This window comes from Lepidothrix coronata, unplaced genomic scaffold, assembly GCF_001604755.1.
Source record: "Lepidothrix coronata isolate B3197 unplaced genomic scaffold, Lepidothrix_coronata-1.0 Scaffold14, whole genome shotgun sequence".
NCBI classification, from domain to species: Eukaryota; Metazoa; Chordata; class Aves; order Passeriformes; family Pipridae; genus Lepidothrix; species Lepidothrix coronata.
The window spans coordinates 3,410,014-3,427,669 of record NW_016690194.1 but is presented as its reverse complement, the minus strand read 5'-3'; the positions used below and the strand labels follow the sequence as shown (position 1 = coordinate 3,427,669).

Genomic DNA, 17,656 nt, shown 5'->3' with positions numbered 1-17,656 from the left:
GACGGGGTTAATATATCAGGGAAAAAAACAGGTTTGAGGGATTCTGGAACGTGAATAAACCAAACACCATTGCTAGTTGGCAAAAAATAGCTACTTATTAGGAAAGGTGGCAAACAGGGAAAAGGGGAAAAAACAGGCGCCTGAGGGAAAAGGATTAGGGCGGAAGAAAAAGTGTATAAAAAACCTTAGAAAGAAGGCTCCCCCCCATACACACCCAGGTGTCACCTGTAAGCAAGTCTTACCCATCCTAACCAATAATGAAGTCTCTCTAAAGCAGCTGCGTGTCCCGGAGGGGTGGCAGGCTCCCACTTCAAGCAGGCGTCCCCGCTAAAAGAAACTTGGTCCATCATGAAGAGCCGTCACCCTCGGGAAGCGTGTCTGCCTTTATAAAGTTTTTTGAGAGCACCTGCCCCAGGGAGGTGTGGCCAGCACCGCCCCATCAGGGGCTCTCAATCCCACCCTCTTGGTTATGTAAGTGCACCCCTCCTGCGCATGCGTGAGTACTTTGGAAATTCCCTCACACAGGCGCAGTGAATTGGGGGGGTTCTTTCCCAATTGAGGCTGGGGGATGCCTTCATCACCTTCCTCATCACTTTGTCCTCCAACTGCCCTTGACAAGCAATTGACCAATCACAACAGACCAATTAAAACAGTTTACACAGAAGTTCTCTCTCCAAGGCCAAGTTCACTGCTTTATCAGAAGACTTGGCAGGAGGAACCATAAACTTCTGCAGGTGGCTAGGGTCAAACACAGACCAAAATAAAATAACATCCCAACTTCGTCCCGATGCAACATGAAAGATGTTCTTCTCATTGCCTTCACATTAAAGACATTGCTTCATTCTCCTTAACAGCCATCTCCAGAAGAACTTGGAAGCACAGATGCAAAGGAAGCACAATACCACTCTTGAATGAATTAAACCAAGAACTTATATATAATTCACTTTTCAAGAGCAAATGCATTACAAGTAACTCTGACAAGTAACTCAAAGTCCTTCGACGTTTGGATGAAGTCAGCATTGATATTGCTTTAGAGCAACAAACAAGCAGGAAACTCTCATCAATGCTTGATTTTGGTGGTGTTGTAGTTATTTTTTAGGACAAGACAGAAAGAAAAGATACCGTTTGCTGCCAGAAATTAAGAAATACTAATAAAAATTCTAAATAAGAGACATGTTCAGACTGCAACGGCCTTCTGCAATTAGGACAGAAAGTCTACTGATTAAACTGTGGATAAGAATAGACAACCTATCCTTTGTTAACACACTGAGACAAACATACAGGGTATGTTTTATGCTCGAAGTCTTCCCAATCTTCTTATGTTATAATTTTAAGAAAAGGTACCTACTGCATATTTTAAGAAAAGGTACCTACTTTGTACCTAGTCAGGTGCTTTACAAAATTACAGCAAGCAGACAGTAGTCATGTTGTAGCTGACTCTCACACATCAGCATAGTACCATCTTTCAAAGGCATCACTAAGAAAGTGGATGGTTGTCACATAGAGTGAATAGTAGTGCAGGGAAATAGGAGATGTGAGAAGAAAACCAACTGAAGAACTTCCTCCAAACATTTCTTATTCTTTGCCTTCTCCCTCAAGCCAAAAGTCGGGGGTGTTTTGGCCAGCTTTGGCCTTGTCCTCCCCCAAATGTTACCAGAAGACCAGACTTGTCTTGTATTTTCAACTTTTATCTCCAAATACAATTAAAAGAGTTGCAGAAAGGAGGATAAGTCAAGTATCTGTGGTGTTCTATCTCCTGGTAACCATATGCAGGTACCCAGAGCACGAAATAGAACAGATAGAAACACTGACTTTTCTCTGCAGATCCACAGTGCTTCACAAAATATGAGTACTGAACTCTTGCCTCCTGCAGCAACCACAGAAAGGTGGTTTCCTTCTGCAGCTACCATAAAAATTCAGCAGTTACCCATATCCACCTCAAAGACAAAACCATGACACAGCTCAGCTCAGCTGCTGGCTCTCAAATGCCCACGGCGTCCATGCTGCCACTGGCTACTTGGCTGTTAAGCAGCTAAATGGTGGCTTGTCCACCTCACACCCAACACAGGATCTCCCAGAGTGGACAGGTAGCTGGTCAGAGACACTGCCAGAAACCTAGCCCTTCACAGCCCTCAGTGAAGCAGCTGTCATGAAAACACGTGGACAAGCACTGTCACAAGACTGCACCCTTCTTCAAGCCCAAGCTAGGCTGCACTATAGTTATTTCATCTCCCTTACACTTACTAATAGGAAAGCTTAATATGAAAACAGCACCGTGTTTTCAAAAGACGTTGAGAATCATTTGAGATATGAGGCATGGCTGAAAACTTCATATTCATCCCTGGGGAAGCGTAGAAATGGGGAAAAGTGGCTGTCCAAGATAAAAACTTTGCTCAATGATTGCTCCATTTTCCCCTGGTCTTAAAAAGTAAACTCTGAATCAAATGATAAATATGAGAAATTGAAATCTTGCAAATTTGAGCATTTGCTGTCAGTGCCTGCAAGTACCACGACATTTTATTAAGTATTTGCAGACAAGCATGTGTTGGCCTTGCTGTGTTTTGATCTGTTTGATTTAGGGTTCAAGGTCAGAAAAGACAAGGGGATAGGACCTCATTTGCTCTCTGTCATAGTACACCTGCATCACTGGCTACATCTGTAACTGAAACCCAGGTGATGTCTTCAACAGGAGCTTCGTCGTGCCCTCTACATGGTGCTACTCCAGTACCAACCACTCAGTCCTAGGGCAATCACTTCTTTCTGGGGTAAGCCAGAACACGGTTGGAGGGGGTTTTTTTGCTTTTGCAAATTCTTAAACAGTCAAGACACCATAGGAAGCCACGCACATAAGCAGAGTACTACAAGAGAAGTTTACGGTCCTTAAGATGGAAGAAAGAGCACAATTTTTAAAAATTAAATGTTCTCAGTGATCATACACAACATGCACACAGTATACAACATATGCCAAACAAAATCTAGCGCCATTACCTATTGTTATGCAGATTCTTTATAGCATGAAGGGGACAAATTTTTACTTCTGCTCAACTGTGAGATGTTCTGTTGAGGTTTTTTAAGCAAGAAAAAAGAAAAGCACACATTCTCATTGCCAGTGTTTCACATCCCAAGCATAACAGTGAAAAGATTTTCTGCTTTGAAGAATCTGAATTTCATCCAGCAAATGTCCAAAACCTCTGGCAGTAAAAGATTCTGCACAGAAACCATTTAAGCAGACCAAAAGAGAGAGGCCAAGTTAGAAGATATCTACTCAAAACTATGCCCTGTGTTACCTTTCCTTCTAACGCAAAAGAAGAATTGCCACCATCATATCTGTGGCATCTTATGATATATAATGCACAAAAACTACTCATGTAGTTTTATAGTTTGGTATTATTTTTTCTTAGCAGAGTACACATCACACATTTTCTGAGAGCAGGAAATTATGACAAAAGTTGTCAGCTGTATCTCATACTCACCTCCATTGACTTTATCTTGAATGTTTTACTCCTTATTTGCAAAAATCAATTATGGAAGAAGACTGGAGAAAAAACTAAGTATGAGCCAAGCACAGTTTGACAGCTTAAAATTAGATGGCAAGAAAAAAGAGCTCCAAATTTATTATGTTTATCTCATGATTAATTTTCAGCCAGTCTCATGAAACTCAGTGACTGGCATGATTTAACATTTGGAGTTGGCAATACAGCATACCATACAACTACATAACCATAAAGAGACCAATTCAAGCCTGCTGTGGGGACTATAAGTTTGACTTGCCTGACATTTGCACATTTAAGCGTCTCAGCCATAACACCACAGCGTTCCATACCAGAGCATCATGTACCTGTCCTGGGCTAAGGAAAATGATTTCTTATGTCTAAATCCTATCCATATGGACAAGAAACCACTATTTATAATTCTGTTTATTATTTGTCATATATTTCAGTTCTATTTAAAAACTATTATTTTTAAAAAAGTTATGAAAACCCGCTCTTGACATTGTGCCAGTACACTTTCTGCTACACTGAATTACCAAGTTTGTACCACCACTAAGACAAACAGTATCAAAGGGAAAAAATTAGAGAAGAAGTACTTCCAGGTAGAATCATAGAGTAGTTTGGATTGGAAGAGACCTTAAAGTTCATCTAGTTCCACTCCCCCGCCAAAGGCAGGAACATCTTCCAGTAGGTACCAGTGAAACTATAAAAATATCATCTTGAACCAAAACAAAACCTGTAAATATACAGATAAACAGAAAGACAAATAGGTATTCTTAAAACCACTTTATATTTTTGTATTTTAAAATAAAGATTAATTCTTAATGTGAATATTCAATTTCTTGCATATAATAGCATTTCCTGAGTGATGATAGGTTCAGCTTCAAGATACACTTTTGTCATCTGTTAGTTAAGGTGTATCAGTTTATACATCCTGTGTTTCACATTATCATCTTTGTTGTGCTCCCACTGCATCTTGTAGTTAAACAGGTTTTCTGAAAGTCAGTGGCAAGATGTACTCAATCTGCAGACCACAGAAGTATTTTTGTAACAATTATAATTGCACTGTTCACAAACTGGCCCATGTTTGTGATAAACTCATTTCTCTGTTACATCCACAAATAGTACATCACGATTTTTCATTAAGAGGAAAAAAAAAAAAAGAAAGACCAAATTGATAACTGTGAATTCTTCACATTTAACAGCCCTAATGTTAAACTTTGTTTGTCAGCTTTAATGGATCAAGCCTACAGTACTCACTGTGACTGACCTGTGCGAGCACCCTCTTCACTTTTTGTAACATAGATCAAAATCAGAATCTTAAGGAGCTTACAATAGCAATTATTTCACATGCTTGAATCTTCATGTTTTAAGTTATTTCTGTTGCTGAGACAAGCACCCAAACACTTTCAAGTTAGCTTTATAATCACCTCTGCAGTCTTAATTCTACTTTTCTAATCTCTATTTTTTGCAGTGAAAAAGGTCCTCTAGGAAAACTGGTAATGAGATCAGCAATTTAGTGTATAACTAAAACCTGCACCATGATGCACATACAGGACCAAATTTACACAAATGCTGTAAAGCTTGGGCATCCCAGCATAGCAATACTTCACTTGAAAACCTATCTGCTAATTAATTTTTTTTCCAGTGCTGAATGACATCAGCACTTCTTTTTTGCCCCTAAAAGGAAGGCAAATCTCACCACAAAAAATGGTGCAAAAGCTATATACAAAATGGTGACACAGCTTCTCTCTCTTGGTGGGTAGTAAGTCCTGACTCTTCAGCAGGAGCCTTATGCCCAAGTCTTATTTTCAGCCATGCTGGGCAACCCAAAAAGCCAGCAGTGGTGCCAGGAAGGAGGGGAGCTTCTCGCTGCAAGGATACACATCACTTTTCCCTCTCCCTTCCCTCTCCCCCACTGCTGTCCAAAAAGGGCTCAGGGTTCTCACCAGAACACTCTTCCTTATTGAAAGTTTCTTTCATTAAAAAAAAAAAAAAAAAAAAAGCAAAAGTTTTTTATAAGGGAAACTGTTAGGAGACCATAACCACGGGGTCACCACTGGCCCCCTCTGTAATTACAAGTGGGCCTATAAACTAATACAGTCAGTATTAACAGTCAGCATAAACAACACAGGCAGCATCATGGCAATTAGCACCTTTCAAAGACAGAAAAAATACTCTTATGTTTAAGCACTGTAGAGCACAGCCTTTTGTCAGTAAAAACAGAGCATATGTCTTAATTTAAACATTTGCTCAGCATGTTTTGTGTTACTTCCTGTGTCTTAAGCATCTGTCTGAATTCCCTAAACAAGCGTGAGAAAACGACATTTTCCTTTGCTGATGAATGGCAAAACCTGGTGATATGGAAGTTCATCTTGTATGCTATTCTGCAGTAGCAAGGGTAAAGGTTATTCCAACAATAACTCATGGAGTAGTGGCAACAACAAACTTCTCAGTAATTACCAGGACCTTTCCACAGAAAGGCTGTTCAACAGGTCTGAGGAAAAGAAAGCACAGAATCTTGTTTCAGAACTTAGCAGTTATTATCAAGTAAAAGATTTCTGGTTTAACTCCAGAATAATACATTTTCTAACTTTTCATAAGCTTCTAAGCTTTTCTGTTGGCTTGAGAGGCTAAATAACCTAAAATTGGGACAAACAAGCCTCGGTTGTCAAACTAATTTGACAGCCTATTTTTTACATTTTGCGACTTTAATCGAAACACCACTTGTTTTTCTCTTCCTCTGTAACAGTCCTGTGTGAGCTGTAGTCTTCAAAATTTCACTTCTAATCTCTCTCATTTTGAAGTTTTCCAGTTCAGTTCTGATTACCCACTGCCTGTATCTCTATTAAATCTTTCCAACTGTTTACAACAGAGAACAAATTCAACCAGTATAATTTTAGTTCGCTCTCCAGCTATTTTTCGAACACAAGACTATATACACTCAACTACTGAATGTGCTAAAGAAAATGTCCACACGCGCATGCATATAGATTCATGCCGAGCCCAGACCATTGCCAAAAAATAAAGAGGAAAAAGAAGAGTGCATTTTTGTGTTGCACAGGTAGCACGCACAAAACCACTTCTCTGTGATATACGCGTTTTATCTCCGTGAAGATGAGAAATGGTCAAAACTCTGCCCTAAATTAAACAAATTGGTTCCCATCCTCACCCCTTTACCAAAATAATTTACTAATGCTTAAGAAGCAAGCAGGCTAAAGGTTAGGATGTCATTACAGTCCATATATTAACTCAGTCAGCAATAAATCTCACCCTACTCTCCATACTACTTTCTTAAATAGCTCACTATAAAGCCCCAACCTAATTAAAAACAGCTTTCTCGGCAACAGTGGCCTTGATTTCACTTATTTACACATTAACTGCAGCCTCCATTTGGCCAATCCAGTCTATTCCCTGTACCATGCAGGGCTTTTTATCTGCCCTGGACAGCATTTTCTCCAGCAGATGAAGTAGATGCCGATTGATTTGCTGTCGAGCATGGTAAATTAATAGCAACAAATTGCTGAGGGCCCCATCTCGCTGCTCCACCATGCTTCGGCAGTTTTGCTTTATTTGCTCCATGATGGGCAGCAGTCAAGCCTCTTCAAGTCAATTTCTTCTCAACAGCCTGCAATACTTTTCAATGGTGAAAATAGAGCTATTCCTTGTAAGACAGAAATCAATATCCTATTGCCCTTAGAAAATGCTTAACAAGCAGTATTGGCAATCCACTTGGTACTAGAGGGTATCAGATATAATGCAAATCCATACTGCTTCCCTCCTCGTAGTTATTACAGTTTGCTAAAAGGTTCCTAATGCCATTTATCATCATTTACTATCGACTACTGCAGCTATGATTATGACATCCTATCAGCTAGCAGAGCCCTTCCATTTCTATCCAATTAATATTTTAGCAGCACTCAAATGGTTGCTGACCAAGTCTTGTAATAAAATTTACATGGATTGGACTGATTTTTTTTTCCTGTGATCTTAAAAAGTCATTTCATTTATTTTTTAATACCCAGCTTCTTGAAAGACTTAAATTTTCTTTCAAAAAATGCTGAAATCCGACATTCTAGCATGTGAATTAGTTCAAAGACGAAGGTCTAGCCAAAAGGCATGAATCAGAATTTATGTATTGACAGCTTTAAAACACATAGTCAAAGGTGAATACTATATCTTATTTATGCTTTCCATTAGTTCCATTCACAAATATCTGTTGTCTGTAGCCAAATATGGACACTTATTTTAAGCGATGATTACAATTTTGATTTAAAACATTCAGCAAGCATATTTGATTACAGCAATTTAAATAAACTGTTTACCGTAACATTAAAAGTCTAATTTCAGAAATTAAACTAAATGACCACCACCAAGTACCAACAGTATATTAGAAACACAGAGCAACACGTCAACTATTCATTCATAAACTACTGGCTGAGCCTCTTAAAAACAGATGTTAAAAAAGCAACTCAGTAAGAAATGGGCATCTTTAGACACACTCAAACATTATTATGGTATTGAAATTTAAAATTGTAGGGACATATCTGATCATACTCAACTCAAAATCCCTAACTCAATGCCTTTTTTTCTGGAGTGTGTCCATTTTGAAGCTCTATTGATCATAATACAGAATATCGAAAATCAGCTTAGTATTTTAGGCTATAACACCATATGTGACAGCTTACCCTACACTCATCTTTAAAAAAAAAAAATTACTAATTTTACCAGTCTAATGCTATTTACTCAGTTACCAAAATTTAAATTAATTATGTTCTCAAACATAATTGTTAAAAATTGGCAACATTATGCAGGCTTAATTAAGATTAAATCCAATTTACTAAATGTACTTTAATTGGTACTAATTACATTAGCTTTCCTTTCAGAATGACAAATTCCCCATAGGTTTCACTTTAATAGTCTTCTATCAAAATCAACACAGGATGACTGATGATGAGCATCACACAAGCGGCGGGGAAAAGAGATGCTCTTCCCCCTCGCCCTGCTCCCAGACACACAAGCACACTCACTACCACTGCTTTCTGCACGTTTATCCTTCTATCAATTTGCTAAGTCACAGAGTCATGACTCCATCACACATCATTTTCTGTTCCAGTGAAAAATTTCTCTAAAAATAAATACTCTGTGGCTGGGAGCAGCCAAGAAGAACAGAAGCTGTAACAGAAAAATACACAAAGGTTTCAAATATCAGGGCCACCAATTACTACGGTACTTCCAAGGACTCCAGGGAGTCCTGCTCTTGAACCCTTTGAGACGCAAATCTAATAAGTGAATAAGCCTAACCTGATCTTGAGAACTAGGCCCAATTACGCCGAAGGGCAACTTCACTGCATTATTGCCTGCTTTCCATTACAAGGGCATCAAGCAAGTACATCTGGAAAAGAACCTGAGAGGAACCAAGGCTGTCTGCCCAGAAAAACAAATAAAGACAGATATGCCTCTGTGCTAAACTGAAAAAAAAAGAAAGAAAATATAATAAGTAGGTGGTTTGCAGGCTGTCTGTATTTCATAATGTGATAAACTGCCCTCAGGATTTTTTATGTGATTGAATTTAGAAAGATGGGGGGGAGGGAAGGGGAGAAGGAAAAAAAAAAGGGTGAACCACTCAATTTCAGCCGAGTTAAATTCAAAGATGGGAGAGGAAGAAAAGGGAATTTAAGGTGGTAGACTAAAAAATCTTTGTGCACATTAAACGAAGCAATCAATGCTATCTATACAAATACCAAATTGCACCCTAATGCTGTGATAATAAAGCAAGATGGAAAATATTTTGCAGTTGCTGAGGCAAGAGGAGAAAGGAAAAACACAATGCTCTGGCAATAGAGGGGGAGACATGAAAGATGGGAAATTGGTATCAGATTTAAGAATGAGAGAAATTTTCTTAGCCGTAACTAATTTAAATCTACATCTGACAAAATATTTCAGTGTTTTGCACAAGAGTACAATAGTTAAAACTACTAATTTGAATAGACTGAATGCTGATGCAAAAAGGCATTTAATTAAAACTCAGTCCTTTGTAATCTCCACACTTAGTTGTCACTAAGTATTTAATTTCGGTACAGTATCACCGACGAGTCCATCACCATAGCTATATAAAATTTCTAAAGTAAAACATTTAGAAATTAAAAAGGCTTTTGCTGTGGGTTTTTTCCCTCGCTTAATACAATTTCATTACACATTGCCCTTGCGAGCTGATTTTTGTTGCACAGAATTTTGTGCAGTCAGTGTAAGTGTACCTACAACTAAGCACTGTAAAAACAGGGTATCTGGAAATATAAACAAGTTTGACTGTAATGCTTGCTTTCAAATGCCCGTAAGAATTTGCTACTTAGGTGGCCTGTAAAGACTCCAGTCTTTGTCAATTGTTTCCATATCTACAACTTTACTGAATGGGGGTTTGTTTGGTTCTGGTTTTGTTTTCTTTTTTTGTTAAATTGGGATTTCAAATAATCTGAATATTCTTTTAAGAACAGACCCAACACCTCTGAGAGTCAATCACCAGCCTTGCCGCCTGCATTCACTACATGAATCAGGTCCAGAAAGTCACCAGATACATAAAATCTGATCAGCTGCAATCACAGCCTTTTCCTGTCAACCATTTGTTAAACACATTTGTTGAGTCTTCATGGTACCTGTGAGAAGGACTCATAGGGGAATTCAAAAGGTCTACATATATGTCTGTAAAGTAAGTTGTATGAACAAGGTCCCATAAGCTGCAAAATGCTTTGAGGCAGGAAATCCCACAGTCTTTGTATTTGTATGTCATCTAGCATAAATGATCGCAATAATTTCTGAAGCATTGGGATGCTGACAGAATACAAAATTTAATAAACAACATGAAAAAACTTTTGACTTCTATGTCTGCTTCCAACGGGACAAAGAAATTCTATTTTCACAACCCAGAGAAGTTCCAAATCCCTAACTCTGAATAGACGCATACAAAACAATTTTAAGGTGATCTTTCTTCTCCCATCCAACCATTTATTTCTGCAGTTTACATTCCCCAGCAACCCCTGACAAAATGCTCAATCACTTGCTAAAATGAGTTGTCAGTATTAAACTCTACAATATAAAAAGTTCCCTTACTGGAAAAGAGGTCAGATGTTTAATTTATTCTCCTCTAGAGAAGGCTGAAAAACACATATTGCTGAATAAGAAACTCTAATTTACACTACCATGCTCCAGCTGACTAATCTCTTGCTAATCTTGGCCTAAGTGCTACAGTTCAAGGCATAAAACCCATTGCAGCCTTCAAGTACCTAAAGGGTGCCTACAAGAGAGCTGTAGAGGGTCTTTGACATGTAGGGATAGGACAAAGGGGAATGGCTTCAAACTGAAAGAGGATAGCTTTAGCTTAAATATTAGGAAGAAATTCTTGACTGTGAGGATTGTGAGGCACTGAAAGGTTGAGCTCCACCCCTGGCAGCATTCAAGGCCAGGTTGGATGGGGCTTTAAGTAACCTGCTCTAGTGGATGTCCCTACCCATGGGGTAGGGTGGAACCAGAATACATTTAAAGGTCCCCTCCAACACAAACCAATCTATAATTCCATGCTAACACCCTTGCAGAAAGCTCATTTAACCTTTTGTGTTTGAGATGATAAGACACTGGTTTTGGACAAAAGTCCAAGTAAGCAGCCTGAGGGAAACATGAACATGGTTGTGCATCACATGCATTTGCAGCTCCAGCTTAAGTCAGTCTAGGTTAACCAAAAAGAACAGGCTTTCCACATGCATTCCTTTTTCCCAATACACACTCATGATGTAGTTATCTCTCAAAAAGTAAACCCCAAAGGTTTGAGGCCAGACAAAAATGAAGATACAACCAAAAACCCATCCCTACTCACATACACCCTCCCTGTGCAGTATAAGACCACCTGCATGTGCAAAATCTACATGTGGAAAAAAACCAAACAATGCACAACTGGTAACCCAGACTGTAACCTACACAGTCTGTATACCATACATGAGATGGAAGATTCACGGCCAAGTAAAGAACAAAAAAAATTCCAATGCACTCAAGTATGCAATTAATGCAAGTCACACAGAATACACATCTCTGTTAAGACTGATAAGAGAAATTACACAGAGCATTTTTACAACAGAATAAATTATCTACCTACCTGTTTATGCATCTCTATATTCAGCCCATAGGACATCTCGTAATACTAAGAAAAAAGAAAATTACTCTATTAGACTTTGCAATTCTGAAAGCTATTCTAAAATTCACTTTGACTGAAACATCTGTACAAAGACATACACACTTAAAAACACTTATTTGCCTTGAAGAGTTCCTGGAATTGGAAAGAGCATATTTCAGAGTAAACTTTTTTTTTTTGCTTTATCTACAGTGCTTCATGTCAGATTTACAAAGAACAGCCACAAAACAAGGCAAAAACAGACAATGAAAATATCACAAAAAGTAATCATAACCAGAGTCAAACATTAGAAGCAGAAAATGCCTACGATTTTATTCCCTAGCACACATAAAAGGTGCCAAAAAAACAGACAAAGTGCTTCAAGCGTATAAACATCTAAATCAGCAGTGTCTAACAGACCAATTATTCACTATTTTAAATTAAAAACGAACACCAAAAAAAACCTGCAATTAAATTACAGGGATAAAAAAAAAATGAAAGTACATCCTGTTGTGCCTGAGTACTGCAGCAAACTCTGTTCAGTTTGTTAATACCAAACAATCTCCAAGATTTAGGAACATCGGGCATTAAAAAGACAACTGCGAGCCTTAACATTTGCTTGTGCTCATGGTTAAGATTTTTTCAAGGTTATTTAGTCTTTTTGTGAATACAAGAGTAATACTTGTTGTGCATACAGAAAACGGCTAATCTTTCATAGATGTACAACAGAAGAGATAGCAAGAGCTCCTCTGCAGTTATCAGGATCCATCATGCAATTATGTATTTAGACATGCATGTTATTTAACCAAGCAGACCACAACCACTGAGGAAATCCCTTTCACAGCTGAGGTCCCAGACATTCTCAATGTAGTGAAACACTGATTCAGCTGCCTAAGTGCAACAGTTCTTCTAGGAAGTAGGCTTTGGATTTGTACACATTCATGTATAATTTTGGTTTACGCCCATCATAGAAAAAAATATTATCCTGAATGAACTGTTTTACAGAGATATGATCATTGGGAGAGGTCAGCAAAAGTGAAAACATCATCCCCACATACACTACTGAAGTTGTATGCGGCTTTAAAGGGCCGACAAGTAATTTGCTAGCATTTGGAAGAAATGCCCTCAACTGCTTAAAAGCTGGTTTCACGCAGATACTAACCACTGCAAACAAGTTAAAAGATCCCAGAAACTAAGGATTTATAATGTGAGCACTGATGCAACCTCAACAACAGCAGTGCTACTACAATCTTCCTGTTCGCCTCCAGCAATCTGAATGTATGTCAGTCTCAGTATACCAAGCTAACAGACATTTAGAATTTGTTATGCAGCTTGCTTACCATGACATAATGTCGCTGCATCTCTGTCTTCTCACTGGCCAGTTTTTCACATTCTAGCTTTAAACTGTTAAAGACACAAAAAGTAAAAATCATGGATACTTCATGACAGCAAACTGACGTTCCCCCTGAGCACAGGCTACCCCCCTTTTCACACATTTCTCCAATATAGAAATATAAACGTATATTCCAGCTCTTGCTTGGGATATCAGGATAAGGGTTTGCAATTTTCCATTTTCAAGCAATACTGTGCAACTTCCTCATCTCCTGAAAGAACTGCATGCATATGTGTGCATACACAGGAGAGTATTTTTCTGACATTAAAAAACTGACCACCGACACGGGTTCACAGAAGCAGCATGCCTACCTCTAACAGTCAGTAGCTTGAGAAGCTACTAATGAAAACATAATTTAGGTTTCAGAGTTTCTATTTGAAAGAGTTTTAGAATTTCACTCGACCCACAGAAGAATCAAATGCATATCACCACTTCAAGAAGCAAAAAGTTGTGGATTTTAATTTTGCTTTTTGCTATTACTGGTGATACAACTACAAATAAAATACTGCAGGTAATTTAAGAATACCGTGGTAAACACTAACACCTCCACTGTTTATTTTGTTTTCAGAAACCCGTTAAGCAATTCTGCCAAAAGCCACTTGTCACTTTGAGGACACAGCGCTGTTCCACCTAAGGATAATGAAACAGCTCGCCGCCCCACTTCCAGGTTATCAGCACTTGACATGTCAATGAAAGGCGCGAGGGGGCCGAGCCAAGACAAGATGCGTGTCCCGAGCGGCATTTCGAAAAAAAGCAGAGGACGAGCCCAGCCAGCCACATATTTTTCTGTCAACACCCACCCACTCCCCGCAAGCAAAAGTGAATTTTAAAAAAAAAAAAAAAAAAAAAAGAAAAGAAAAGGGGGGGAAGGAGGGGGGGGAAAAAGAACAACCACAAAACGGAAAGCGGGGAAAACAAGAAAATCTGCTCGTACCGCTCGGCTCGGGGCCCATGGGAGCCTCTTGCCCCGAGGGCTGGGAGAGGCGGCGGGATGCAGCGGGGCCGGCGGAGAAGCGCGCGGCTGGGTCCGCCCCGCTCCCGGGCTCCGCCAGGGAGTCCCGCGCCCCCGCCCCGCCGGGCAGCGGTGGGAAGAGCGGCGAGAGGAGAGATCGCGTGGGGCTCGGAGAAAGTAGGCAGCATTACCTGTGGTACTGAGCCTGCAAAAACTGAAACTCCTCCTTTATCCGATCGCAGGACTCTGAAATGGTGAATTTAAAGGGCTGCGCTGGCTGGTGAGGAGCCTGCAAGCAAGCAACAGCAGGTCTTTTAATCGCCCGCTCTCGTTCGGCCGCCACCTCCCGCCCACCGCCGCCCCCCGCGGAGGGCCCCGCACCCGGGCTCTGCCGAGGCGCGATGCCCCAAGCGCCCCGCGATACTGCCCCGACGGGGCCGCCGGCGGTACAGGCCGCCGCCGGAGGAGGCGTCGCCCGTCTGGACCCCCGCACCGGCCGCTGCCGCGGGACGCGGGGCTGGCGGCGGGACCGCCGCGCACTGGACGAGAACAATTCGAACGAGCCAACCTCGACACGGGGCGGCGGCGCGGCGGACAACAATAAGAAAATGGCTACAACTCCGCTGTGCCCGCGTCGGAGCGCTGCCCGCGAGCCCGCCGCCGCCACTCACCGGGTGCCGGGTCTGTGGGTACATCTTGCTCAGGTCGCGGATCATCCACGCCGCTTCGGGGGGCGCTGGCGGCCGGAGCGGCAGGGATCAGGGCTGCAGGCGCGGCGGCGGAGACGGCGGGCAGGGACGCCCCGGCCCCGCCGCCCCGGGGCTGGCGGGGCACCGCCGGCAGCAGCGAGGCGCGGCGGCGACGGCGTCCGTGACGCTCGGGGGCTGCTGCCACATCCCCCGGGGGCGGTCAGCGGGCGGCGCCGGCCGGTTCTCCCGAGCGCCGCCGCCGCTCCGCGGGCTCCGAGCCCCGTGCGGCGGAGGGCGAAGTGGAGGAGGGCGGGGAAAGCCCCTACGCCAGCACCGGCGCGCGCTCCGCCAGAGATCCCCCCCGCCGGCAGTTTTCCTCCCCTCCTGAAAACTTTTACTGCTCCTGCCGGCGGCTCTCCCGGCGCCGGGCGGAGTGGGGCGCGGCGCCCCGGCGGGGACTGCGGTTGCGGCGGGCGGGCGGGTGCTCCGCCGGGGCTGCGGGGGTGCCTGCGGTGCGGTGCCCTTTTGTGCGGCGGGCCGGTCCTCGCTGCTACCGCCCGGACAGCAACTCCCCCGCCAGCGCTGGTGGGCCGCTCTTTTCCTTTCTTTTTTAAATTAAAAAAATAAAAATAGAATTAAGAAGAGCTAGAAGAATGAAAAATACGGTACGGTCCAGGCAGCTTTATTTATGTCTTTTTTTTTTTTTCTCTTTTTTCGCTCCTCGCCTTTCGAAACTCCGGGAAGTGGCAGAGGCGGCAGCGACGCGCGGAGCGGAGCCCCGTGCTCGGCTCGTCGGCGCTGTCCGGCCCTGCTCAGCCGTGTCCTGCCCAGCCTGACCCAGCCCTGGCCAACGCTCCCCGCCGCTCCGACCGCACGCTCTGCCGAGGTGACTCCTTTGACCAAATTTAGCAGCGGCTCGTCATTAACATTCTTATACATATTCACAGCAGCCGGAAGGCCGCCGCCGCGGGGTACTCTGGGAATCGCAGTCCTCCCGGCGGCACCTCTGCCCGCGCGCCACTGTGCCGGGTACTACTTCTCCCGCCAGGCACCACGGCCCCGCCCACCGTCCCCCCGCGCCCAGCCCCTGAAGGGCGGTGGCGGCGGCCAATGGGCGTTGGGCTCACGCTAATCGCCGCTCGGTATTAATACCCATCATTTCGCCGCTGACAAATAGGCGCACGAGCCCGCGAACAGGGGCGGTTCCTAGCTCAGCCCCACGTGGGGCCGTGACGCCATGCGGGCTCGCAGCCAATCAGACGGCCCTCCGCTGCCTCCCCGCCCCCGCTGGCCCACCGCCCGAGGCGGGGCCCGCAGACCGCCACCCTTCCGCGGCGCCGGCGCTCGAACAGAGGAAACATTTGTTCAGCCGTCAATCAAAGTAACGTGGGGCCGGTGTCGGCTGTCGCTGCTGCCGCCGCCGCTCCCACCGCCCACCGCGCCACCGCCCCGCGCGGAGGAGGAGGCGGCGGAAGCTCCGCCTGACGCTCGTACCGCAGGCACTGGCGACGGGCGCTAATGAGGGGCAGCGCCTCGGGAAAGAGGGGGGCGCGGCGATGCCGCTGCCCCCGCGGGCTCCCGGTGTCTTGGTGGGGTTCACGGCAGCCACAGGAGGAGGAGCGGCCCCTGCTCTGCCACAGCGGGGGCGAGCGTGGCTGTCCTGCCCTCGCCCCCGCAGGCTACGCGGGACCGGTCCTGGCTCCCTGCCCGGGGAACCGAGGAAGGTACTGACGGGGCAGCTCCGGCAGCTCCATGGGTCCCACCCTGCCCGGTGCCGTGCTACGGTTGGCGAATGCGACGTGATTTAAGTTTTGTTGTTTGGGTTTTGCTTTGGTTTGGTTTTTTTCCATACAGGCTTTGCTCGAGGAAGCGGTTTCAGGGACAGAACCTTGACCACTTGCAGGAGTAAGGCTTGAAGGCTTGGCCTTTAAGTGCTCCATTGTAACGCCACTTTTGTGTTCGACGGGGCGTTGTGTCTCGGTTTCGGAGGGTGGCTTGGCCCTTAGAATGCCGCGGAACGTGCAGTACTCACACCTGGAAATTACCTGTGAAGGAGAAGGGACAGGTGGCTACAGCGTCGCTTCTCCGTCAGCCAGGGCTGCACAGCCTCGGCTGCTGTTCTGCAGGCTGGGGAGCAACTTCGGAAAGTGCCTTCTGCAGGGCTGTCACTGGCAAGCTGGAGCGTGAACACCTGATTCCACACACACACACCGCCCGAAAAATAACTGGGGAAAACTGCACTCTGCACGTAGTGGTGCTGTGTCCTAAAAAGACCCTACAACAATTTTTCTGCCTAGCCCCACTGCAGACAATGCTGTGCAGTGACGCACATATGAGGGATAGGCTCAGACTGGGTTTTTTTTTTCCCTCTGTCTGTATCTGTCATGCTTAGATTTGCCCTCAAGCAGTTTGTATTCCTAATGAGCTGCCGTTTAAACCTACATGCAAAATAGATGTGGTTTAGTAATGACATTTTTGATGCCTGTATTCCAAATCTATAGTCTCAAAACTTACACTCAGCAATTAATACCCTAACAATGGTAGCTAAATTATGTATACCTAGATTTTTGGTTGTAAATTGGCTTTATTGCCTAAAGATCTCTGGCTAAGGCCTGCAGCTGCTCAGTACCCTGAAGCCTTGATGAGACATTCCACCCCTGTTTTACCATTGAGATTTTACCTTGCTTAAATTGCCTCCGAAGATTGGTCCAGTAGTCAGGAGCTCAGGACTCTGTTTCAGAGTCATGGTGGTGATGATAAAGGTGGTAATGACATCCAGTCTTCCACTGTGTAGAGCTGAAAGAGGTACAAGGTGGAAATTCCACCTCTTTCTCAAATAGAGTTTGTAAACAAAATCTGCTTCCCCCATGGTGAGTGCTATTACCACTAGAATCTGGAGTAGTTTGTGACAATAGATTCTGAATCCTTTTGAATGAAGTTTTTGCCTAAAATGGCAAGTGCAAAATGGGCCAA

General features: G+C 43.7%; 1 protein-coding gene across 3 annotated transcripts in view; it reads right to left on the bottom strand.

Annotated features, from left to right (window-relative positions):
- TLE4 (transducin like enhancer of split 4) overlaps window positions 1-14,778 on the bottom strand; it is a 100,663-nt gene extending 85,885 nt beyond the window's left edge. For all 3 annotated transcript variants that reach the window (XM_017806245.1, XM_017806246.1, XM_017806247.1), the window contains exons 1-4: window positions 14,666-14,778; window positions 14,186-14,283; window positions 12,990-13,053; window positions 11,635-11,679 (exon numbers count right to left, since the gene is read on the bottom strand). In XM_017806245.1, the coding sequence (XP_017661734.1) occupies window positions 11,635-11,679; window positions 12,990-13,053; window positions 14,186-14,283; window positions 14,666-14,710 (252 nt within the window). In that variant the 5' untranslated portion in view covers window positions 14,711-14,778. The remainder of the gene's footprint in view (window positions 1-11,634; window positions 11,680-12,989; window positions 13,054-14,185; window positions 14,284-14,665) is intronic.
- Between the last annotated feature and the right edge of the window lie 2,878 nt (window positions 14,779-17,656).